Below are 19,577 nucleotides of genomic sequence, written 5' to 3'. Positions count from 1 at the left end.
TCCATCCATTCATCCATCCATCCATCCATCCATCCATCCAACCATCCATCCATCCATCTGTCTCCCATCCAGGTCCTGATTCAGCCAACACTTGTTTGAATTACTTTTGAGTATCTATAAAGACTCAGGCCCTCTTGGCCTTCACCCTGAACTGCCTCTCCTGCAAGTGCCGGTGCTGAGCTTATAAAGAACACTTCAATCCAAATAGACGCTATCAGATTACTGTGTTTACTCAGTTAACTGACAAATACTGAGGCTCCCTCTTGCCAGGTCCTGTGAGGCATAGTGGGATGAACGAGGCCCGTCTCTGCCCTTGGAAGTCTCCTCGCTTGATGGGCAGCTAAGATACACCCACAAAGTATCAGAGCTTTTCTTAGTTGAGCACCCACTATGTGCTGGAGCCTGTGCTTAGCATATGCACATCTGCTCTTGTTAATTTCCAACACCCTTGCAAAGGGAGTATTGTTATTCCTGTTTTACAGATGCAGAAGCTGAGAATCAGAGAAGTTAAATGACTTGCTCAAGGTCGCACAGTTGCTAAGTGGCAGATCTCGTTTTCCTTCCAGCCCCTAGACACCACTTTTCTAGGCTGCCTTAAACACCAGGTAGAAACACCTTTTTCCAGAACATACCCCAAACACGTTGGGGTTTACATGAGAGAGACCACTCCCAACTGCCCAGTGATCAGGGGAGGCTTTTGGATGGGGTCCCCTTTAGGCTGGACCTCAAGGACTACTAAGAGGCTTTACGGACAGGAAGACATAGGAATGTTCTGGGTCTTTGGGGAAGGTGATAGAGAAAGGGCTTGTGTGTCCTGGGTGATTCACTTAGGCTTTCTGAGCCTTGATTGCCTTGCCTATAAAATGGACCTGGTAATACCTGTTTCACAGGGTGGTTGTGAAAATAAAGATTTTTAAATATCTGGAGCCTTCGAGCAGGGCTTCCTCAACCGCAAACACCACGGACATTCTGGACCAGATAGTTCTCTGTGGTGGGGGCCGTCCTGTGTGGGATGTTTGGCAGCAGCCCTGGCTTCTACCCACTAGATGCCTGAGCCCTGCCCCGCCCCCAACAAAAACGGTGGGACATTTGCAACCACCAAAAATGTCTCCAGAAATTGCCAGATGTCCCCTGAGGGACAAATCTCCCACTGAGGACCACTGCCCTGGAGATCCACGTGGCCTCCTCCCCTGCCTGCCCCAGTGACCCGCAAGGAGGCAGCTCTAACCCTTTGCCCCAAATTTAACACCTCCCCCACCACCCCTACCCCCTATTTTTTTAAATCACAGCATTTTTTTTCCCTTCTAACAGATCAAATCGTTTACTGATTTTGTGTACTGTCTTCTTCAGTCCAAGTTCATCACCCCGAAGGCTGGGATCTTTCGCAGTTGTAGTCACTGATATGGCCCCAGCACCAAGAACAGTGCCTGGCACATAGTAAGTGCCCAATAAATATTTGTTGAATGAATCAACAAGATGCACACAAGTACTTTTCGACATAGAAAATCTTAAGCGATGGAGATATAGAGGGATTTTTATTTAAATTCGGTAGGGGCTTAGATCTGACACCCTAAATTTATCCTCCTTTGCCTTCCCCATCCACCCTACCACTAATCAGGGGGGCGGGAGTTGGGGGTGACTTCAGCAGCTTCACACAGATTTTTTTTTTCTCTTTCTTGCTGGGGCTTGAGTGGGAGTGAATGCGTCAGTGCTTGGGGAGAATTCTCTGTTCTGACTTGTATCTGCAGGTTTGTTATATAAAGCAGAGGAGCCTCCTGCCTGACACATCCCCGCATACCCACATTTGGGAACTGACGCAGCTGGTTTGCACCAGCCAGGGCAGCATCCACAAAGCCACCCCTCCCCAATCTGGGCCTCTTGGCCTCGTGGACCACCCTCTAATCCTGCAGGAGCTCTCAGGGGAGTCTCTCAGAGCCACAAATGCCAGAGTGGGTGAGGACCTCCAAGGTGGGCCTGGACAAATGCCCGCTTTTATAAGAGGAAAAACTGAGGCTCGAGAAGATTGAAATAATGTATCTCCCAGTGGTCAGTGACAGAGATTAAGGCAGGAACCTGAGGGTCCTAAAGCCTCAGGCTGCTAGATAGAGCATTCAGAGTCCCCTTTCTATCCTTGCATAGGTGGCCCCACCCCCCCACCCCACCTTAGTATAAATAATCTTCCTCCTCCCACTTCCAAAATGTCCTCTCGGGCATGGGAGCCTCACTCACGACACAGGAGGCGAGAGCTCCATTGAAAGGTGCAGTAGCTGGGACCAAAGAAGGCAAGACCCACTCAGGGCCATGGCCATGGCCATGGCCATGGCAAAGCTACCTCCATCGGACTCCCCTTTTCCGGTGCTCACTATCCCCAAACACCTCAGGCCTCAGGGCTCAAGCCCAGGAAGCAGGAAGCCTCTGCCACCTCTGCCACCCCTACCCCCCTGTTCCCTGTCCCACTGGTGGGCCTTCCCCACACAGAGAGATTCGGGAGACAGTGTGCTCCATGGAGGTGTTCAGGAAACTAGAGGCTGGTTCTCATTCTCTCAGACTCGCTGTGTGCCCTCAGGCAGGCTGCCACCCTCTCTGAGCCTCGATCTGCATGATGGCCTGGGTACTCCCTGAGGTTGAGACCGACTCAGATGGTTCTCAGACGCTCTGGGGCCCACAGAGATGGTGAGCATGCGTTTGTGCTCCCTCCTGCATCCAGCCCCTCCCTCTCCTGCCCCGCTTGCTGGCTGTGCATACTCAGGCCCATTTCTAAGCAGCTTTGGGCCTCCATCACGCTCATGGCAGGTGGGCTGGATACTCCATTAGGTCTCAGGCTCCAGAAAGCAAGTGACAGGACTTGCAAACATTTTCTAAACTATGCTTGGAGGAGAAAGACAGTTTCGTGGGGGAGACACAGGCAGAGGGATTGGGTCTATAGACCACAGCAACAGTGATGAGCCACTGCCAATGACCTTGACCTCTACTGGTCCCGGGCCCCCTACTCCTGGGTGGTCTTGGAATCAGGTCAGGAGAAAGTCCCAACTGTGGCCTAGCCTGGGGCCAGGCTGAGGCTTTGGGTTACATATTAACCCTGGGAGGAGGACCAGCCCACTCTCTGCCCCAGGAGCCTCGTCTGGCTGTTCCCAGCCCTGGGCCTCCTGACACCCCCACACCCGACACCCCTATGCAGCAGCTACCTTGCTCACTGGGCCAGGCAGGAGCGATCTCCAAGATGGGAAATCTTTTCTGCAGGAGGGGCAGCCCCGCATCCCTCCCCGGCACAGCCCTCAGGCGGGGGCTGCCGTGGACCTCAGCCTTTCCCAGGCAGGGGCCCTGATGTCAGGCCTGAGGGGTAAAAGTGAGGCCGGGGGCTTCCCTACCCTGCTCATGCCCATGTCCACCCCACTCACCAGCCAGCAGCATGGTCAGATGGCAGACGGCAGCCAAGCGGAGCAGCCAGGAGAAAGGTGGAAGAGCCATGGCTGAGGGTGAGCGGGGGTCCAGGCGGGGACCAGACGGGGTCCAGGCGGGGACCAGGTGGGGACCAGGCGGGGATCCAGGTAAGGCCAGGGCAGGCGGCCGGGGCCAGCGTGAGAGCTCAGTGCTGTCCCCTCGCCACTGCCTCTGCCTGAGCTCTGGGTTTTTATAATAAGCTGCTGCCACTGCCTCTGCCGCTCCCGGCCCCCCTGCAGGCAGGCGGTGGGCGGGGGAAAGGAAAGGAGCCAGTGCGCAGCGGCAGCTACTGAATTCCTCAGGATGTTGCCAAGGAACGTGGAGCCAGGCTCGGCTGGCTGGCGGGGCGCATGGGGTACTGGGCTGGCTGCTCACCACGCTTCTCAAACCTGGACCTGCCAGCGGGGCTGGACCAGGGCTGCTAGGGTTCAAAGGGCCTTCTCTCTTCCTGTGTGCCTTGTCACCTCCTTACTGGGAGCTGGAATATGACCTTGGGTCTGGCCTGGGGCCCTAGCTCCTCAGTGGACAATAAACAAAGGACAGAGGGGCCAAGGAATAGAGAGCGCTGGCTGTGAGCAAACCGAGGGGACTCAGGGCCCTGCCAGTCTGGGTGTGACAAGCTCCCATCTGGTCTAGGGATATCCCTCCCACACCATGAAGGACTTCCAACCTTTACCCCTTAAAGCTCTAGCTCCTCGGGGACCTCGTTCATCAGTGCATCTCCCGAGTTCAACCTGGAGCCGGGCAAACGGGTTCAGTACAGTAAATGCTGGCTGAAAGAACAATCCAGCTCAACTTCATAGGGACAGATGGGGAAACTGAGGCCTGGGGTGGCAGGGGGCAGAAACACCGCAGGGGTGGGGAACTGCCACAGACGAGATGACTAGGCATGAGCAGGAGCAGCTCAAGACACAGAAAAGAGCCCTGCCTCCCTGCCCCCAGCCCCCAGCCCCCCACCTCTCCGTGCCTCCTTTGCACCAAATCCCGTCAACGCCCCTGGCCCCCTGTGGAAAACACAGCTGCCACGTCCCCCAGGTGACTCAGAGCCTCCTCGACTCCGCAGTGTGTCCTGGAGGAGTCCTGCCTCTCTCGGGGCCTCCGTTCTCCAGCTGGGCAATGAAGGAGTTGGGTTAATCCATCCAAGAGGGCGCTTCGAAACAACGCCGCCTTTCCAGGTTCTCTCTCCCTTAGAGGTGGTGACCACAGGACCAGGAGTGACTAGCCAGCAGCTCCCACCAAACTTGTGTACGTGCCTGCAGGTGTTGGGTGCAGTGCAGCCACTTTGGTGGCAGAAGCGGGCCAGCCTGGGGCTGGGGGTTAACCCTGAACACACTCCACAGGGCCATCTTTGGGCTGCTAACCAGAGGGACACCAGTTTGTCTAGGAGCCACTGTCCCAGGCTCTGGGGTCAGCTGGTGTAGGCTGGGCTGGACAGAGGGGTCACAGCTCCCAAGGCCAGGGGACCTCTTCACCCAAGCACAATAGGGCTGCCTAGGGTGTGGAGCTTGGAGGCTGGACTCTGCTTGATGGGGAAGTGCGTCCCCAGCATGGGCCAATGTCCACTGTTTGTACTGTGCATGATTAAATCACTTCATCATGCCAACACACCCCGGGCGTAAGCCAAATACCACTGTCACGGTCCATTTTTTGGATGGGGAAACTGAGGCACGCAGAAGTTAAGGAATTTTGGGGGATTACCAGCCTGGAAGTCCGAGAGCCTGGATTTGCCCCAGTCGGCTGGCTCTGGGGTCTGAGCTCACGACCATCAGCCTACCCCGCCTCCCACCACCCTCCACTGCAAGGATTAAGTGAGTTTACGCCCCAGAAGGTGCCAGTTCAGAGCCTGGCGCGGAACAGGAGCCAAAACAGAGAACAGCACTCCCCCTCTGTGTTCAGCCCTGGGGACATCCCCTGCCCTCTTTTGGCCCAGTTTTTCCTCCCATAAAATTGGAATGGTCACCCCCAACTACTTCGTCAGAGCACTAAGGACTGAGTTTGGCTTCGATTCAGACATAGTCACAAGCCCTTCGGGTCAGCCAGACCTGGAGCCAATTGTGACTCTAGCACTTATGAGGGGCATCGCCTTGGGCAAGTGACTGAACCTCTCTGAGCCTCAGCTTCCCCATCTGTAAAATGGGATGCTATTAGCCACCACACCAAATCAGTCACTGGGGGAGTTAACAAAACTAAGGACTTTTACAGTGCCTGGCACGCAGAAGCCACTCGTGTTTGTTACAGAGCTCTGGTATGTGCCTGGAACCGTGGTGAGATGGGGGACACATAAGCCAAAGTCCTTGCCCCAAGGAGCCCCAGCTCAGGAGGAGAGAGAAAATGCAAGTCCTACCAGAAACTCTAAGGCTGTAGGCCTCGGGGAGGGAGAGAGGCCTCCGTTCTTGTCTGGGAACCAAGGAAGGCAGGAATGAGAGGGAGGATGTTTCAGTCAGAAGATGGGCAGTTTTGCTTTGTTTGCTTTATATGGTCATGTTGAACATTTTTAAACAATAAAGAAGAAAGAATGGTACAAAGAACTTTCATATCTCTACAACCTAAATTCAACGATTAGCATTTTTCCATATTTGTTTTATCTTTTTTTTTTTTTTGCCAAGCCATTTCAAAGTAAATTATGGATGCCTACTACTTTGCCCCAAAATATACTGGCATGCATCTCACAGAGTAAAGACGTTATCTTACATAAATATAATACCATTATGCCACCTAACGAAATTAACAATAATTTCTACATGTCATGTAAATAGTCACTTAACATTCAAATTTCTCTAATTGTCCCCAAAATGTATTTTCATGGTTTCTTTTCCTTCTTCTTTCTTTCTTTGTTTCTCTCCTCCCTCCCTCCACTTCTTGCTTTCTTTTATTTTTTGAACCAGGATCCAATCTAGTTTCCTGTATTGTGGATGGTTATTTCTTTTTAGTCTTCGACAGATGGCCCCCACCCTGTATGTTTTTCAAGACATTGGCTTTTTGAAACGTCAAGACCATCGTCTCGCACACTGTTCTCATTCTTGATTTATCTAATTACATCCCTGTGATGTTACCTAATTTTTCCCCACATTCTAAGCATTTCCTGTAAACTGGAAGTTAGACTTCCAGGCTCAATTTTGTCCCGGACATGTATATTTGGCAAGAATCCATTATGAGTAATACTGTGTACTTCACACCACAACAGACAGGTTGTTTTGGTTTTTTTTAAATTTTCAATTAGAATTGACATTCAATAGTATGTGGTATTAGTTTCAGGTGTACAGCATAGTGGTTAGACATTCATGTAATTTACAAAGTGATTCCCCCTCCCCCACTTTAGGTTAATACCCACCTGGCATGATACATAGTTATTACAATATTATTGACTATATTCCCTATGTTGTACTTTACGTCTCTGTGACTATTTTGTAACGACAAATGTGTACTTCCCTTCACCTTTTTCATGCAGACCCCAAACCTCCTCCCATCTGGCAACCATCAGTTTTTCTCTGTATCTGAATCTGTTTCTGTTTTGTTTGTTTGTTTGTTTTATTCTTTAGATTCCACATATAAGTGAGATCATGTGGTATTTGTCTTGCTCTGTCTGATTTACTTCACTTAGCATAATACCCTCTAGGTCCAACCATATTGTCACAGTTGTTCACTGTTCTTGAAGGATTAATGGACCACTTTTTTCTTTGCTTTGCTGGAGATGTGTTGATCCCTTGTGATTCACCAGTAATCCGCAATATGCAGACGGGGTGGGATTTTGACAGACTGTTCCAGGCAGTGGGGAAAACCTAACCCAAGTGGAAAGTACTGGGTTTAGGCAGGGGATGGAGAATGGTCTGATGCCATTGGCTCTGAGGAAAAGGTGGGCAGAGAGCCTGCAGGTGGACACTGTGAAGCTGGAGTGAGGGATGAGGATGCTGTTCAGGGCCAAAGGCGGACTGGGGAGATTCTGAGCCGAGGAGTAGAGACGCGATCAGAAAGTGCAGCGGCACTGGGCAGTAGGAAAGAGGGTTTCCTCGGGAGTCAGTGATGTGGGAGGGTGGGAGTACCCCTGCTCACACCTTCCTGGGTACCCTCAAGGGCAGGCAGCCCACGCTGTTCTTGTGGAATATGAGGGATTTCCCCTGGCTCTGAAAGCAGAACAGAAACAGCTGTGGGGAGCAGGACGGGGAGCCCGGGGCACTCCGGTGGGGTCCCAGGAAGACAAGAGGGAAGAGATGGCCGATGAGGTGGCCATCTCCAGGGACCCTGGGAGACAGCCTTGCTAGCTTTTCCCTGCCCCACTCAACTCTGCTCGGTTTACATTTCTGGCCAATAAGGGGGGCTATCTATCCACGTGCACTTGGCATTTCCTCTGTGCACTTACTCACCCTCAACCCTCTTTGTATTATACACATCACATAAAATCTACCATTGTTGTCCAGAACTTTTTCATTTTTGCAAAACAAACTCTGGACCCATTTTATAACTCCCATTCCTTCCTCTCCCCACCCCTGGAAATCACCTTTCTACTTTCTGTCTCTACGAGTTTGACGGCTCTAGGAGTCATACGGTATTTGTCCTTTGTGACTGGCTCATTTCACTCATCGTAATGTCTTCAGGGTCCATCCGTGTCGTAGCAGGTGTCAGAATCTCCTTCCTTTTTACGGCTGACACTGTTCCATTGTGTGGAGGGACCACATTTTGCTTATTTATTCATCCATTGATGGACACTTGGGTTGTTTCCTCCTTTTGGCTATTATAGAGAATCTTGCAATGAAGACAGATATACGAATATCTGTTTGAGTCCCTGCTTTCAATTCTTTTGTGTCTATACCCAGAAGTGAGATTACTGGACCATATGTCAATTCTGTTTAATTTTTTCAGGACCCACCATGCTGTTTTCCACACAGTGGTGACCGCACCATTTTATGTCCCCACCACCAAATGACAAGGGTTCCAATTTCTCCACACCCTCCCCAACCTTGATTTTGTCTTTATTTTATTTTTGTATAGTATCGTGATTTCATTTGCAGCTCCCTAATGATTTGCGATGTTGAGCATCTTTTCAGGTGTTTCTCGACCATTCGAATATCTTCTTCGAAGAAAAATCTGTTCAAGTCCTTGTCCATTTTGTTATTGGGCCGTCTGAACCTTCTCATCCCATTGGATTCTCACAACCACGTGCCCTGACGTCTGCTTTCACGCCCCCTGTTCACAGAGGTAGGAACTAGAATCAGAGGGACAAAGCAACTTTCTCCAGACACCCAGCCAGTGAGAGTCCCTACATCATGTCTGAATCCATGACATGGGCCCTTCCTGATGCTTCTCCCTGGCCCCTAGATAAGTGGTCTGGGTGTCTGGAGCTACCACCCTGGAAATCTCGCTGTGAGAGCCAGATCTGCAGGGGAGCAAAGGCCATTTGTGCCACGATGTCCAGGAATGGTACTTACACTGAGTAAATCATGAAGAAACCCTGAAGGACGAAGAGTCCTTTTCTGTTATTGTTTTGCAGAAGGAGCTGTGTCCCGGAACTCCAGGAAAATGGGCCCATCTGAGGGCCCAGGGGAGCTCAGCACCAGATGAATTCAGTCCTCCCAAACCTGACTCCCTTTTCCTCCTGGACACACAACTTAGCTGAACTTTCCAGCATCCTTTGCAATCAGGGTGGCCATGGGACTGAGTTCTGCCAATGGCATGTGGGCAGAAGTGATAAGCCCGCTTCTGGGTCTGGCTCAAAAAGCCCTCCCACAAACCTTTGTTCTCCTTCCCCATCTGCTGGACGATGGAGAGGAGCCCAGTCCCTAAAGGAGAAGGAATGGGCCCAGGTGTCCGAATGACTGTGTGGAAGGTATTCCACAGACCGGGAATGCCCGATCAGATTTCATGTGAGAAGAAAAAAACTTCCATGGAATTGAGCCGCCGAGATTTTGGAGTTTGTTGCAGAAAGTAGCCTTCCTGGCTAATATACTCTCCTCTTCCTTTGTATCTACGCTTGAATAGGGAAGGTTGAGGTTGAGTTATTGAATGACTGATAACTGACTGACTGACTGAATATCTGCTTAAAGCTCTAGACATGGGAACTGAATAGATGATTTCTCATCAGCTCCTCCTGACTGATGGTCCTAGAGTGGGCCAGGCCTGGTGGACAAATGTTTGGGCTTCCCTGTTGGCACCTAGATGGGAGCTACTCCCCAGGTCCTCATGTCTAGTCCTGGCTCCCCACCTCTTCACAGGGCGACCTTGAGCAAAGTGGCTCACATGTCCATGTCAGGGGCTTCCTCACTGGGAGAGAGGGGATGTGGTGTCCCCTGCCTTACCCCACAGGGACAACAAATGGTAAGGAACAAAGCAAACACCGTTGCATAAAATTTATTTTCTAGAAGGCCTGAGAAGCAAAGGCAAGACAGGAGAGGGAGGGGATCCCGGGACATTTGAGGGCTCTGTGTGTAGGCAGCAGGCAGGTGAACACTTCCGGTGTCCCTGGAGGGTGGATGACCCTGGAAGACACTGAGTTTATGTCCAGCAAAGTCATCCCCCATGCCTTGGACCTGAGCCCCGCAGCAACCCCATAAAGTGGTTTCTCTCAGTCTCAGGTGAGGCTCAGAGAGGTTGGATGGTCTCCTCAGCGTCACACAGCAATCAGCACTCCACTGAGCCGCACCAGGCTCCCTCAGAAAGGAACGAGCTTATTTCCTTTACCCGGGGAAACTATTGTCACCAAAGAGGGGAGGATAAGTCTCAAATCCCAATTCCTAGCTTGGCTTCAGCCACCCAAGAACAACGTCCACCCAAGGCTCTTTCACCTAACAGTATCCCTCACACACTCCCAGGGCCAGAGCAGCACCGTCTTGTCCCACTCCTACACAGTTTCTAAAATTCTTCCATTCATCCACATGGCCTCTCAAGCATTTGCCCTCTTTTCGTATACAAATGTAATTAGAGGTTCTACTACCAAGCGAAGGGTAGTCATTCACACCATAGCATGAATTTGGTCATCAGCTATTTGGAGAAGAGGGAAGGGAAAGTGGGGGACTCTGGAGATGTCAGGGGTTGGAAGTGAGATGAATAGTAAAACCAAAGGGAAGCAAGAAGGGTAAAGAGACTCGATATATAGGTAAAAAGGGGAAGAAAGGTGAATCTGGGCAAATTTGAGGCTCACAATTTGAGGCAAAATTGACGCAGCTGGCTTCTCTCTAGATGACCTGAGTGTCTGTATTGATGTGTGGGGGCCTTTAGGAGGTGGGAGAGGAACACTCCTTTTATAGATTCTGTCTGCAGCTACTTGCCGAGCCTTGATTCCGAGCCAGGCTCTGTGCTCTGTATTGGAGGCCAGAAGACAAAAGTAACTCAGGTACAGACCTTGGTCCTGCCAGAGAGGCTGGAGGACAAGCCCTCAAGTCTCGAGAATTCTGAGCAGACTGTGATCAGAGCTATTAATAGGGGACAGAAGGCTAGGGGAAGTCTAAAAAAACGAAACTCAATTCCTGACTGCTTACACTGAGCAATGCCTTGGAGGGCTGGTGGCATTGAGCATACGCAGGTGATGGGGAGACATTCTAGGTATCAGGAGCAGCCCAGGTAAAGACCCAGCAATGGAAATATATGGCATGGTTTAGGAGAACAGTGAGCTGGAGTCCAACATGCAAGAAGGAAAATGAGCCAGGGCTGGAGACAGGGATTGGGCCCCGGATCTGGGGGGCAGGGGTTCCAGGCTCAGGAGCTCAGACCTCAGCCTAGGCCAATGGAGAATCATAGAAGGGTTTTGAGCAAGGGAGTGACTGACCAGGATTGTGGGCCCTCTGGGTACAATGGGGCAGAGGATGGGTTGGAGGGGCAAGAGGGAAGATGAGAGTGACTGTGTGGAGGGTGACAGGGATGCAGAGCAGGGATTGCGGGCTTGTGTTGGGGAGCAGCTGTATGGCAGAGGGGTAAGTCTTTGTGAGCCTTCCTGGAGGAGCCAAGGCTGCAGGCATCAGGGCAGGATGCTTCCTCACTTGTCCAGCTTCTGGAGAATCTTCTTCACCCAGGGGATTTGGGGGTCAGCGCAGATCTTCCGGCCTCTACCGGTTAGCAAGCTGGAAGGAGAAGACATCGGGCAGACAGGGAGGAAGCATTAACATGCAGCCAGAACGTCACATCTCACCCAGAAAGCTTGGCATTTATGAGGCACCTACTGTATGCAGAGATGCCTGCTATGTAGAATGGCTTAGCATTTATGAGCCACCTGCTCTATGCAAACACATTTCTTAAGGGAGAAAGGGGGAGATGAATAGCAGGGCTTCCGGCCCTCAGCCCCTCAGCCCAGGCCTCGAGTGCCAGGTCAAACCAATGAATAGAATGCCCCAGAGTTCCATATTTATTGCTGACACTGCCTTGGGAGAGACAGTATGGGGTAGTGGCCAAGACTATGAACTTTGGAGCCAGCTTATCTGGGTTAAAATCCTAGCTATGCCATTTGTTAGCAAGATCTTAACTTCTCTGAGCCCCAGTTCTGTAAAATGGGGATGATGATCGTGGTCCAACTTCACAGGATTTTGATGAGGTTTGATAAGTTAATATAAACTGAAGTGCTCAGAACAGTACACAGGAGATATTAGGTGCTATATAATCGTGCAAGGAGCTGGCCAGACCTCTTAACATTGATTTTCTTAGTAAGTCCTTATACTGACTCTGTGAAGTCCTATTATTCTATCCATTTTATAGCTGAGGAAAGTGAGGCCCGAAGAGGTAAAGAAACTTGCCTGAATGCCAGAGCTGGTCAGATCTGACTCTCCATGCTCAGTGTGAACTGGGCTATTAGGGGCCAGTGTCTTTGGAGAGTGTCCCCATCCAGGCCTCTCTGAGAGGTCTGAAGCACAGAGAGATGAGCACTGGCCCAAGGTCACACAGCAGTTGTGGGCTAAGGCTCCCACCCTTGTCCAAGCTGCTGTGAACACCGGGCCAGGTCCTTGGGGCCCTCTGTCCCAGCCATTGTTGGCAGGACATCCCATAGTCCCAGACTCCTTTCCTGCCTCTCAAGAGCCTGTCTTTGGGGCCTCGGAGCTCCTGGTTCCCCTTACTTCCCAGACCTGCCCCCACCCCACAGACGGCCAATGACAGAAGGAACAAAAAACGCGGCAGTGTTGGTGTTGGCCACGTGGGCAGCCTGCCCTGACCCTGTGTGACGCTGGGCAAGACCCGGCCCCTCTCCGAGCCTCAGTCTCCCCATTTGTCAAGCCGTATTCTTTCTAGAGTCCCTTCTGGCTCAAAATCCAATAATCATACTGTGCTGTCTTTTATTAAGCACCTATTATATGCCAGGCATTGAGCATGACACCTTCCACTTGCTGTGCCCAGTGATGCTCCAGAGGCCCCATAACCTCTCTGTGTAATTTCTCCACCTGTAAGAAGTGGACTGTAACAGCACCAACTACTTAGGGTTGTTTCGAGGATCAAATGAGTTAATATTTATCAAGTGTCACTTTGGCAGCACATATACTAAAATTGGAACTATGAAGTGTTTATAACAGTGCCTAGTACTAGCAAGCACTCTCTTCATGTTTGCTACAGAAAAATAAATCACTAGCTATTAGGGAAATGTGAATCAAAACCACAATGAAATGACACCTCCCATCTGTAAAAATGGCTATTATTAACAAGACAAGTAACAACAAGTATTGGAGAGGTTGCGGGCGTGGGGAAAAAACCCTCACACACTGCTGGTGGGAATGTAAATCGGTACAGCCACTATGGAAAACAGTAAGGAGAGTTCTCAGAAAATTAAGAATAGAATTATCATTCGACCCAGTGATCCCTCCTCTGGGTATCTACTCCAAACACTTGAAAACACTTATCTGTAAAGATATATGCGCCCCAAAGCTCGCTGCAGCATTCACAGTGGCCAAGACATGGAAACGACTAGTGCCCTTTGACAGATGTTTGGGTAAAGAAGACGTGGTACGTGTATGCAATGGAATATTACTCGACCATCACAAAAGATGCAACACTGCTGTTTGTGGATGGGTCTTGAGATAATCATGCTAAGGGAATGAAGTCAGACAGAAGAAGTTGAGAACCATACGATTTCACGCATATGTGAGATATCAAACTGAAAGCAACAAATGAACAAGACAAACAAACAAAAACTCATAGACACAGACGACGGTTTAATAGTGACCAGAGGGAAAGCGGGGAGGGAGGGAAGGTAGATAAGGGTAAATGGGGTCAAATGTCGAGTGACAGAAGGAGATTTGACTTTGGGTGGTCAACACACAATGTAATATACAGAAGACGGATTATAGAATGGTATACTTAAAACCTATATAATTTTATTAACCAATGTCGCCCCCATAAATTTACTTTAAAAATAAGTTAAAAATAAATAAATGAAGGTGATCACTCCCGTTATACCGATGGGGAAACTGAGGCTCAAGGTCGAAGTGACAAGAACCTGTGAGGGCTTCCGCTTCAGACTGCTTTGTTATTCACCTGCAGACCCCTCTAAGGGGTGAGGAAGAGGGAGGAGGTGGAACATGCGAACAAGATGAGGAGCCCCAAAGGGGGTCATGAGGTCCCAAGCCCAACCCACTCACCCCCAGTGTGTAGTTTGGCAGCAGTCTCTGAGGAGCCAGAGCAGCCGTCCGAGGGGTTGCCCCAAAAAGAACAGGCCCAGTCACCCAGCCAGGGCCAGGCATAGGCACAGACTCCGGGTCAGGGAAAAGGAAGCAAAGGAGAGAGCCCTGAGCAAGGACCCAGGAGTCCTGGTTCCAGCCTGCCACCTCGAGCAAGTCACCTCCCCTCCCTGAGACAGTTTTTCTATCTACAAAATGGAAACGATTGTACCTCCTCGTAGGATTGTTAGGAGCGTTAATGAGTCCACACGGCAACACTCAGAACGGTGCCTGGCCCAGAGCAAACTTCCGTAAGTGCTGGCTCTTAATATTCGAAGAATGTCTCTGTCTGGAACAGCTGCCTCGGGGAGGCCAAGACATCTCCAGTGGGAGCATCCTCGCTGACTTAGTGGCACTGGGCATACTGCCTATACCCTGTACCCCGTCTCTGTGGCTCGGTCCTGCCTACACCACCACCTGTGTGGGAGGCACCCTGTTCCTTCAGCTCTGCATCTTCAGAACCTGGCACGCGACTTGGCCCATGGTAGACACCTGGTAATATCTCTTGAATGTTCACATGACTTTTTTCTCAGTACATCCAAGCCTATTCCAGCCAAGTGCTCCCACTGGGATCCGGAAGCCCAGCTGCATTCCTTCCACCCCTGGGTTCCCCGACCCATCTGCACCTGGGCCCTTCTGGGCCACACCCATCGGACTCTCCCGGTGCCCGACTTACACTATGCCAGGCCTCCGGCAAGAGTTCGAAGTCCAGTAGTAATATTTCACCACACGCCAGGGCAGCGGGTAACGGATGTAATCCCGGCAGCAGACGCTGTCCTCCACGTTGGCTCCGTAGGGGCCTGGGGGAGAGGGTGCTCGGAGGAGTCACAGGCTAGGCAGAGTCTCCCTCGGCCCCAACCTCTGACCCCGCTTTTCTGTCTTCACATGGAAGGTTGGTATCCAGACGATTTGGAGTCCTCAAAGTCCCCACTCTCAGGGCTCTTGAGAAGCCGCTGAGGACCCAATGTCTACACTTCAAGTCACTCAGCTCAGAGGAGAGGGATTCAGAATGGACCGAGCACCCACGATGCCCTGAAACTCTAGTTGGGACCCAGAGACTCTGGATGGGAAGGAGCCTTAGAACCTTGTTCTTCAAGGTGAGATCCATGGACCAGCATCATCGGCATCACCTAGGAGCTTGTCACAAATGCTCAGTGCCTGGCCCTGGCACTGCTGGAACGGATGGGCATCTTGATGAGATCCCCAGGAGTCTGCTTCAACTCACATCCGCTTTCACCCGCTTCATGGAGCAAATGGTGAGGCTGAGGTCCAGAGAGGGGAAGGACTTGGCCAGTCACACAGTGCGACTCTGGAGAGTCAGGACAAGGGCTCGAGCAGAGTCCAGTCGCACAGACCTGGGTTCTAGTTCCGTTCTGCCCTGAGTTGCCGGGCCACCTTAGGCAAGTCATTTAACATCTCGGAGGCCCAATTTCCTCCTCTGACCAAGGGAATAATAATAATATCTACTCTACGGAAACTTCAATGAAAGGAAAGTGCTCAGAAACTCCCAGTCCAGTGCTCCTTCCCTTACCCAACACAGAGGAGGAGACTTTACATAGGGACAGAGAAGAAAAGTTAGGACCCCAGCGTTGAGCAAAAGCGGGGTAGTGGGAGGCAGGACCCCCTTTCCAAGGGAATACCCTTCACCCTAGCTCCAGCCTTCTCCCACTAGGAAGGGCCCTATGTTCCAGTTCCCCAAAATAGAGGAGCTTGGGCCATGCCCACCATGACCCCAGCCCAGCTGAGACAGATCCTAGGCTCCAGGCCTTCAAGATGACCCATTTCACAGATATGCAAACTGAGGCCCAGAGAAGCAATGAGACCAGCTCAAGAGCCAGCAGCAGACTGGGTATCTGCTCTCAGTTCTTCTAGCATGTTCCTTCTAGTACGTGAGGAAAATACCTGGCTTCTGCAGGGAGCCCTCCCTCTTCCCAGCTCACCTGCCTCAGTGGTTTGAGGTGCCACAGCAAGGAGGATGAGGGCAGCCAGGAGCGGGACCTGCAGGCTAGCCATGCTGCTTTGCGTTCCAGCCTAGGTACCTACACTCATTGGAAAAGAAGGTCTGATATTTAAGTGTTCGATAACACCCACAAGCCTCAGACACTTTTAGTCACCGGTGAGCCCGGAATCTCACATTCGCATTATGAAAGAAGAACTCCCGCTTCCTCCTAATAGGAGGAAATTCTATGTGGTGATGAACCATCAGAGGGGACCCCCACACTCCTCCCCTCTGGGTCTCGCAAAATCCCCCTCGAGCTGGGCCTCTTGGAGGCTGCACTCCCCAGAGTCCAGGTACGTGTGGCTGCGGTCATATCACCGTATGTCTCTGGAAATGAGGAAGGTGCTTTCACAGCCTGACCTTTTTGCCTTCGTGTTTGTAAACCAAGTGAGAATGTGGACAGGAGCTAAACAGCCTCAAACCCTCACCTGGAACTGAGGCCCATCTCATACCCTTGGAGGTCATGACCGAGCTCTGTTCGAGGGGAGAAGTATGAATCCACTGGGTGGTCTCTCTGTCCCGTCACCAGCCCCACCCAGGGCTTCTCGCAGACCCCGGCTCGGGCCGGCTCATGAGCCCCTCGGCAGATGCAGAAATCTTCTGCACGCGTTCTCATCCTGCTTATTCTTCCTTCCCAGCTGCTTCCTCACCCCGCACCTTCTCGACCTATCGCCACGTCCCAAGAAATCGACTTCCTAAACCTCTCTCGGATCTGTCCTCTCGTCTCCGCCAGCACTGTCCCTGCTCCATCTCAGGCGCGGACGCTGGCCCCTCGGTCCCCTCTCTACGTGGCAGTGACCGGAGTGAGCAGCACTGATTCAGACCTGCACATGTCTCCCTCCTGCTTCGAAACCCTGCTGTGGCCCCGTGACCTGAGGGCAGAACCCAAGCTGCTGATCACGGCCTTCAAGATCCCCTTTCCAGACATGTTCCCCTACCTCCCTGGTCTCCGACCGTGCTCCTCACAGTTCCTCGTAACAGCCTGTGGCCTGTCCCCAGCTTCGAAGCCCTTTATACTTCTCTACCGCACAAACTCTTACTCATGTGTCAAGAGCCATTTGAAATGTCACCTCTGGATTTTGAAATTCTCTGGGGTGACCTACAATGTGGACATGAGCAAACTATGTCAGGGGTTCCCTTTCTCAGGCCCCTCCTCAAAAGCCAACCCCAAGCTCTGGGAAGGCGGGAGTCTCTTTTTATTCATCTTGGAATTCCCAGCATCTACCAAGGGTGGGGTACATGGTGGGTGCTCAAAACATATCTAATGAAGAGAAAACCAAAGCTCAGAGGAAGAGAGGACTCGCCCAAGGTCTCACAGCCAGGGAGTGGCTGAGCCAGGCCTGCAACTCAGGACTCGACACTCCCTTTGTAAAGAAACCCATCCATTCATTTATTATTCATCCAACGAATAGTTACGGAATCCTTTAGTAAGCATAATAATGCCCCCCCAAAAACATTCACGTCTTAATTCTTGACACCTGTGAATATGCGACCTTACATTTAAAAAGTACTTTGCAGACTTTGTGTTTAAGTTAAGTTAAAACAGGGAGTTCCCTGGCTTATCTGGATGGGCCCGATGTAGTCACAGGGTCATTCTAAGAGGAGAGCAGTGGGTCAGGCTCAGACAGAAGATGGGGTGACAGAAGCAGAAGTCCAAGTGGTGAGAGACAGTGAGCCCAGGAATGCAGGCAGCCTCTAGAAGCTGGAAAAGACAGGACACGGATTCTTCCCTAGAGCTTCCAGAAGAAGCACAGGCCCCCGACACCTCGATCTTAGCTCACTGAGACTGATTTAGGACTTCTGACCTCCTGAACCGTAAGGTAGTAAATTTGTGTTGTTTTTAAGGTACTAAGTTTGTGGTCATTTATTACAGCAGCAAGAGGAAGCTAATACAAGCACCTGCCATGTGCAGCTGCACTGTCAGGATCTGGGGATACAGCAGTGAACGGGTCCCTACTCTCATGGAGTTTACCCTGGAGCAAGACGGTAAACAGGCCAACAAATACCAAACAGGGTCCTGTCAGGTTCTGATGAGCGCCATGAAGAAAACGAGTCAGAGAAAAACAGACAGCGACTACAGGGAAGTGGTTGTGGGTAGCCAGGAAAGCCACGAGAGGGTGACATTAAAGCTGGAATCCGGAAGATATTAAGGAGTCTGCCAGGGAGGACAGGGCAAGTGAGAAGGCCCTGACAGGCCGAGAGGGTGGGGCAGCTGGGGCAGAGTAGGTGAAGAAGCAGCGGGCAGCCCCGTGGGAGAGATGGGCAGGTGAGCAGGCAGGACTGTGCAAGGCCTGCTCAGCTGTGATTCCTGTGAGCCTCCCGATGGATATGCCCCAGAAGTGCCCAGTATCATCTACGAAGGCCCCTTGTCAAAGGCATTACCCAAAGCCAGTAAACAGCAAGACAAGCGCTCTCTGAGCCACTTCCATGAGGTTCCTCGAGTAGTCCAATCTATAGATACGGAAAGTAGAATAGCAGTTGCCAGGAGTTGGGGAGGAGCTGCAAATGGGAGTCATTATTTAATGGGCATAGAGTTTCAGCTGGGGAAAATGAAAGAGTTCTGGAGATGGATGGTGGCGATGGCTGCGCAACAGTGTTAATATATTTAATGCCACCGAACTGCCACGGAAAAATGGTTAACATGGTAAATTTTATGTAACGTATATGTTACCAATAAAAAAATAAGAGCCTATGAAAAGATGCTCCACGTCATATGTCATTAGGGAAATGCATATAAAACAATGAGATACAACTACCTTTTATTAGAACGGCTGAAATCAGAACACAGACAACACCAAACACTGGAGAGGATGAGGAGCAACAGGAACTCTCATCCATTGCTGGTGAGAATGCAAAACGGTACAATCCCTTTGGAATACAGCGTGGCACTATCTTACAAAATCAAACCTACTCTTACCATACAATCCATTGATCAGACTGTTTAGTATTTACCCAAAGGAGGTGAAAACTCACATCTACACAAAAACCTACATGATAGCAGTTTTATTCATAATTGTCAAAACTTAGAAGCAACCGAGATCATCAACTTCAGTAAGTAAATGGAAAAGTAAACTGTGGTGCGTCCAGACAATGGAATATTATTATTATTATTATTATTATTATTATTATTATTCGGTGCTAAAAAGAAAAGATCGAGCCATGAAAGACATGGAAGAACCTTAAGCACATATTACTCACCGAAAGAAGCCAAACCGAAGAGGCCATGTAAGGTGTGATTCCAACCATGTGACATTCAGGAAAAGACAAAACTATGGAGATGTAACCAAGTCTAGCAGGAGGGAAGAATGAACAGGCAGAGCACAGAGGATTTTTAGGGCAGTAAAAATAGTTGATATGATACCACCGTGATGGATACGTGTCATCATATTTTTGTCCAAACCCACAGAATGTACAACACCAAGAGTGAACCCTAATGAAACTATAGACTTGAGAGATTATGATGTGTCGTGTAGATTTACTAATTATAACAAATGCACCACTCTGGTGCACGATGT

At 50.6% G+C, this 19,577-nt stretch overlaps 2 protein-coding genes across 2 annotated transcripts in view; both read right to left on the bottom strand.

The window, feature by feature from the left end:
- The window catches only part of CX3CL1 (C-X3-C motif chemokine ligand 1), an 11,752-nt gene extending 8,076 nt beyond the window's left edge, over nucleotides 1-3,676 (bottom strand). The window contains exon 1 of the mRNA XM_025044643.1: nucleotides 3,399-3,676. Coding sequence (XP_024900411.1) covers nucleotides 3,399-3,468 — 70 coding nt within the window. The 5' untranslated portion in view covers nucleotides 3,469-3,676. The remainder of the gene's footprint in view (nucleotides 1-3,398) is intronic.
- A 6,097-nt stretch (nucleotides 3,677-9,773) lies between these two features.
- Nucleotides 9,774-16,124, bottom strand: CCL22 (C-C motif chemokine ligand 22). The gene is made up of 3 exons (XM_006908785.2): nucleotides 16,004-16,124; nucleotides 14,740-14,863; nucleotides 9,774-11,489 (listed from the first exon to the last, which is right to left on the bottom strand). Exons 1-3 carry the CDS (start codon nucleotides 16,074-16,076, stop codon nucleotides 11,405-11,407), a joined length of 282 nt encoding a protein of 93 aa, XP_006908847.1. The 5' UTR covers nucleotides 16,077-16,124; the 3' UTR covers nucleotides 9,774-11,404.
- Between the last annotated feature and the right edge of the window lie 3,453 nt (nucleotides 16,125-19,577).

This window comes from Pteropus alecto, unplaced genomic scaffold (genome assembly GCF_000325575.1).
Source record: "Pteropus alecto unplaced genomic scaffold, ASM32557v1 scaffold123, whole genome shotgun sequence".
NCBI lineage: Eukaryota > Metazoa > Chordata > Mammalia > Chiroptera > Pteropodidae > Pteropus > Pteropus alecto.
This window is presented reverse-complemented; position numbering and strand designations above follow the sequence as displayed.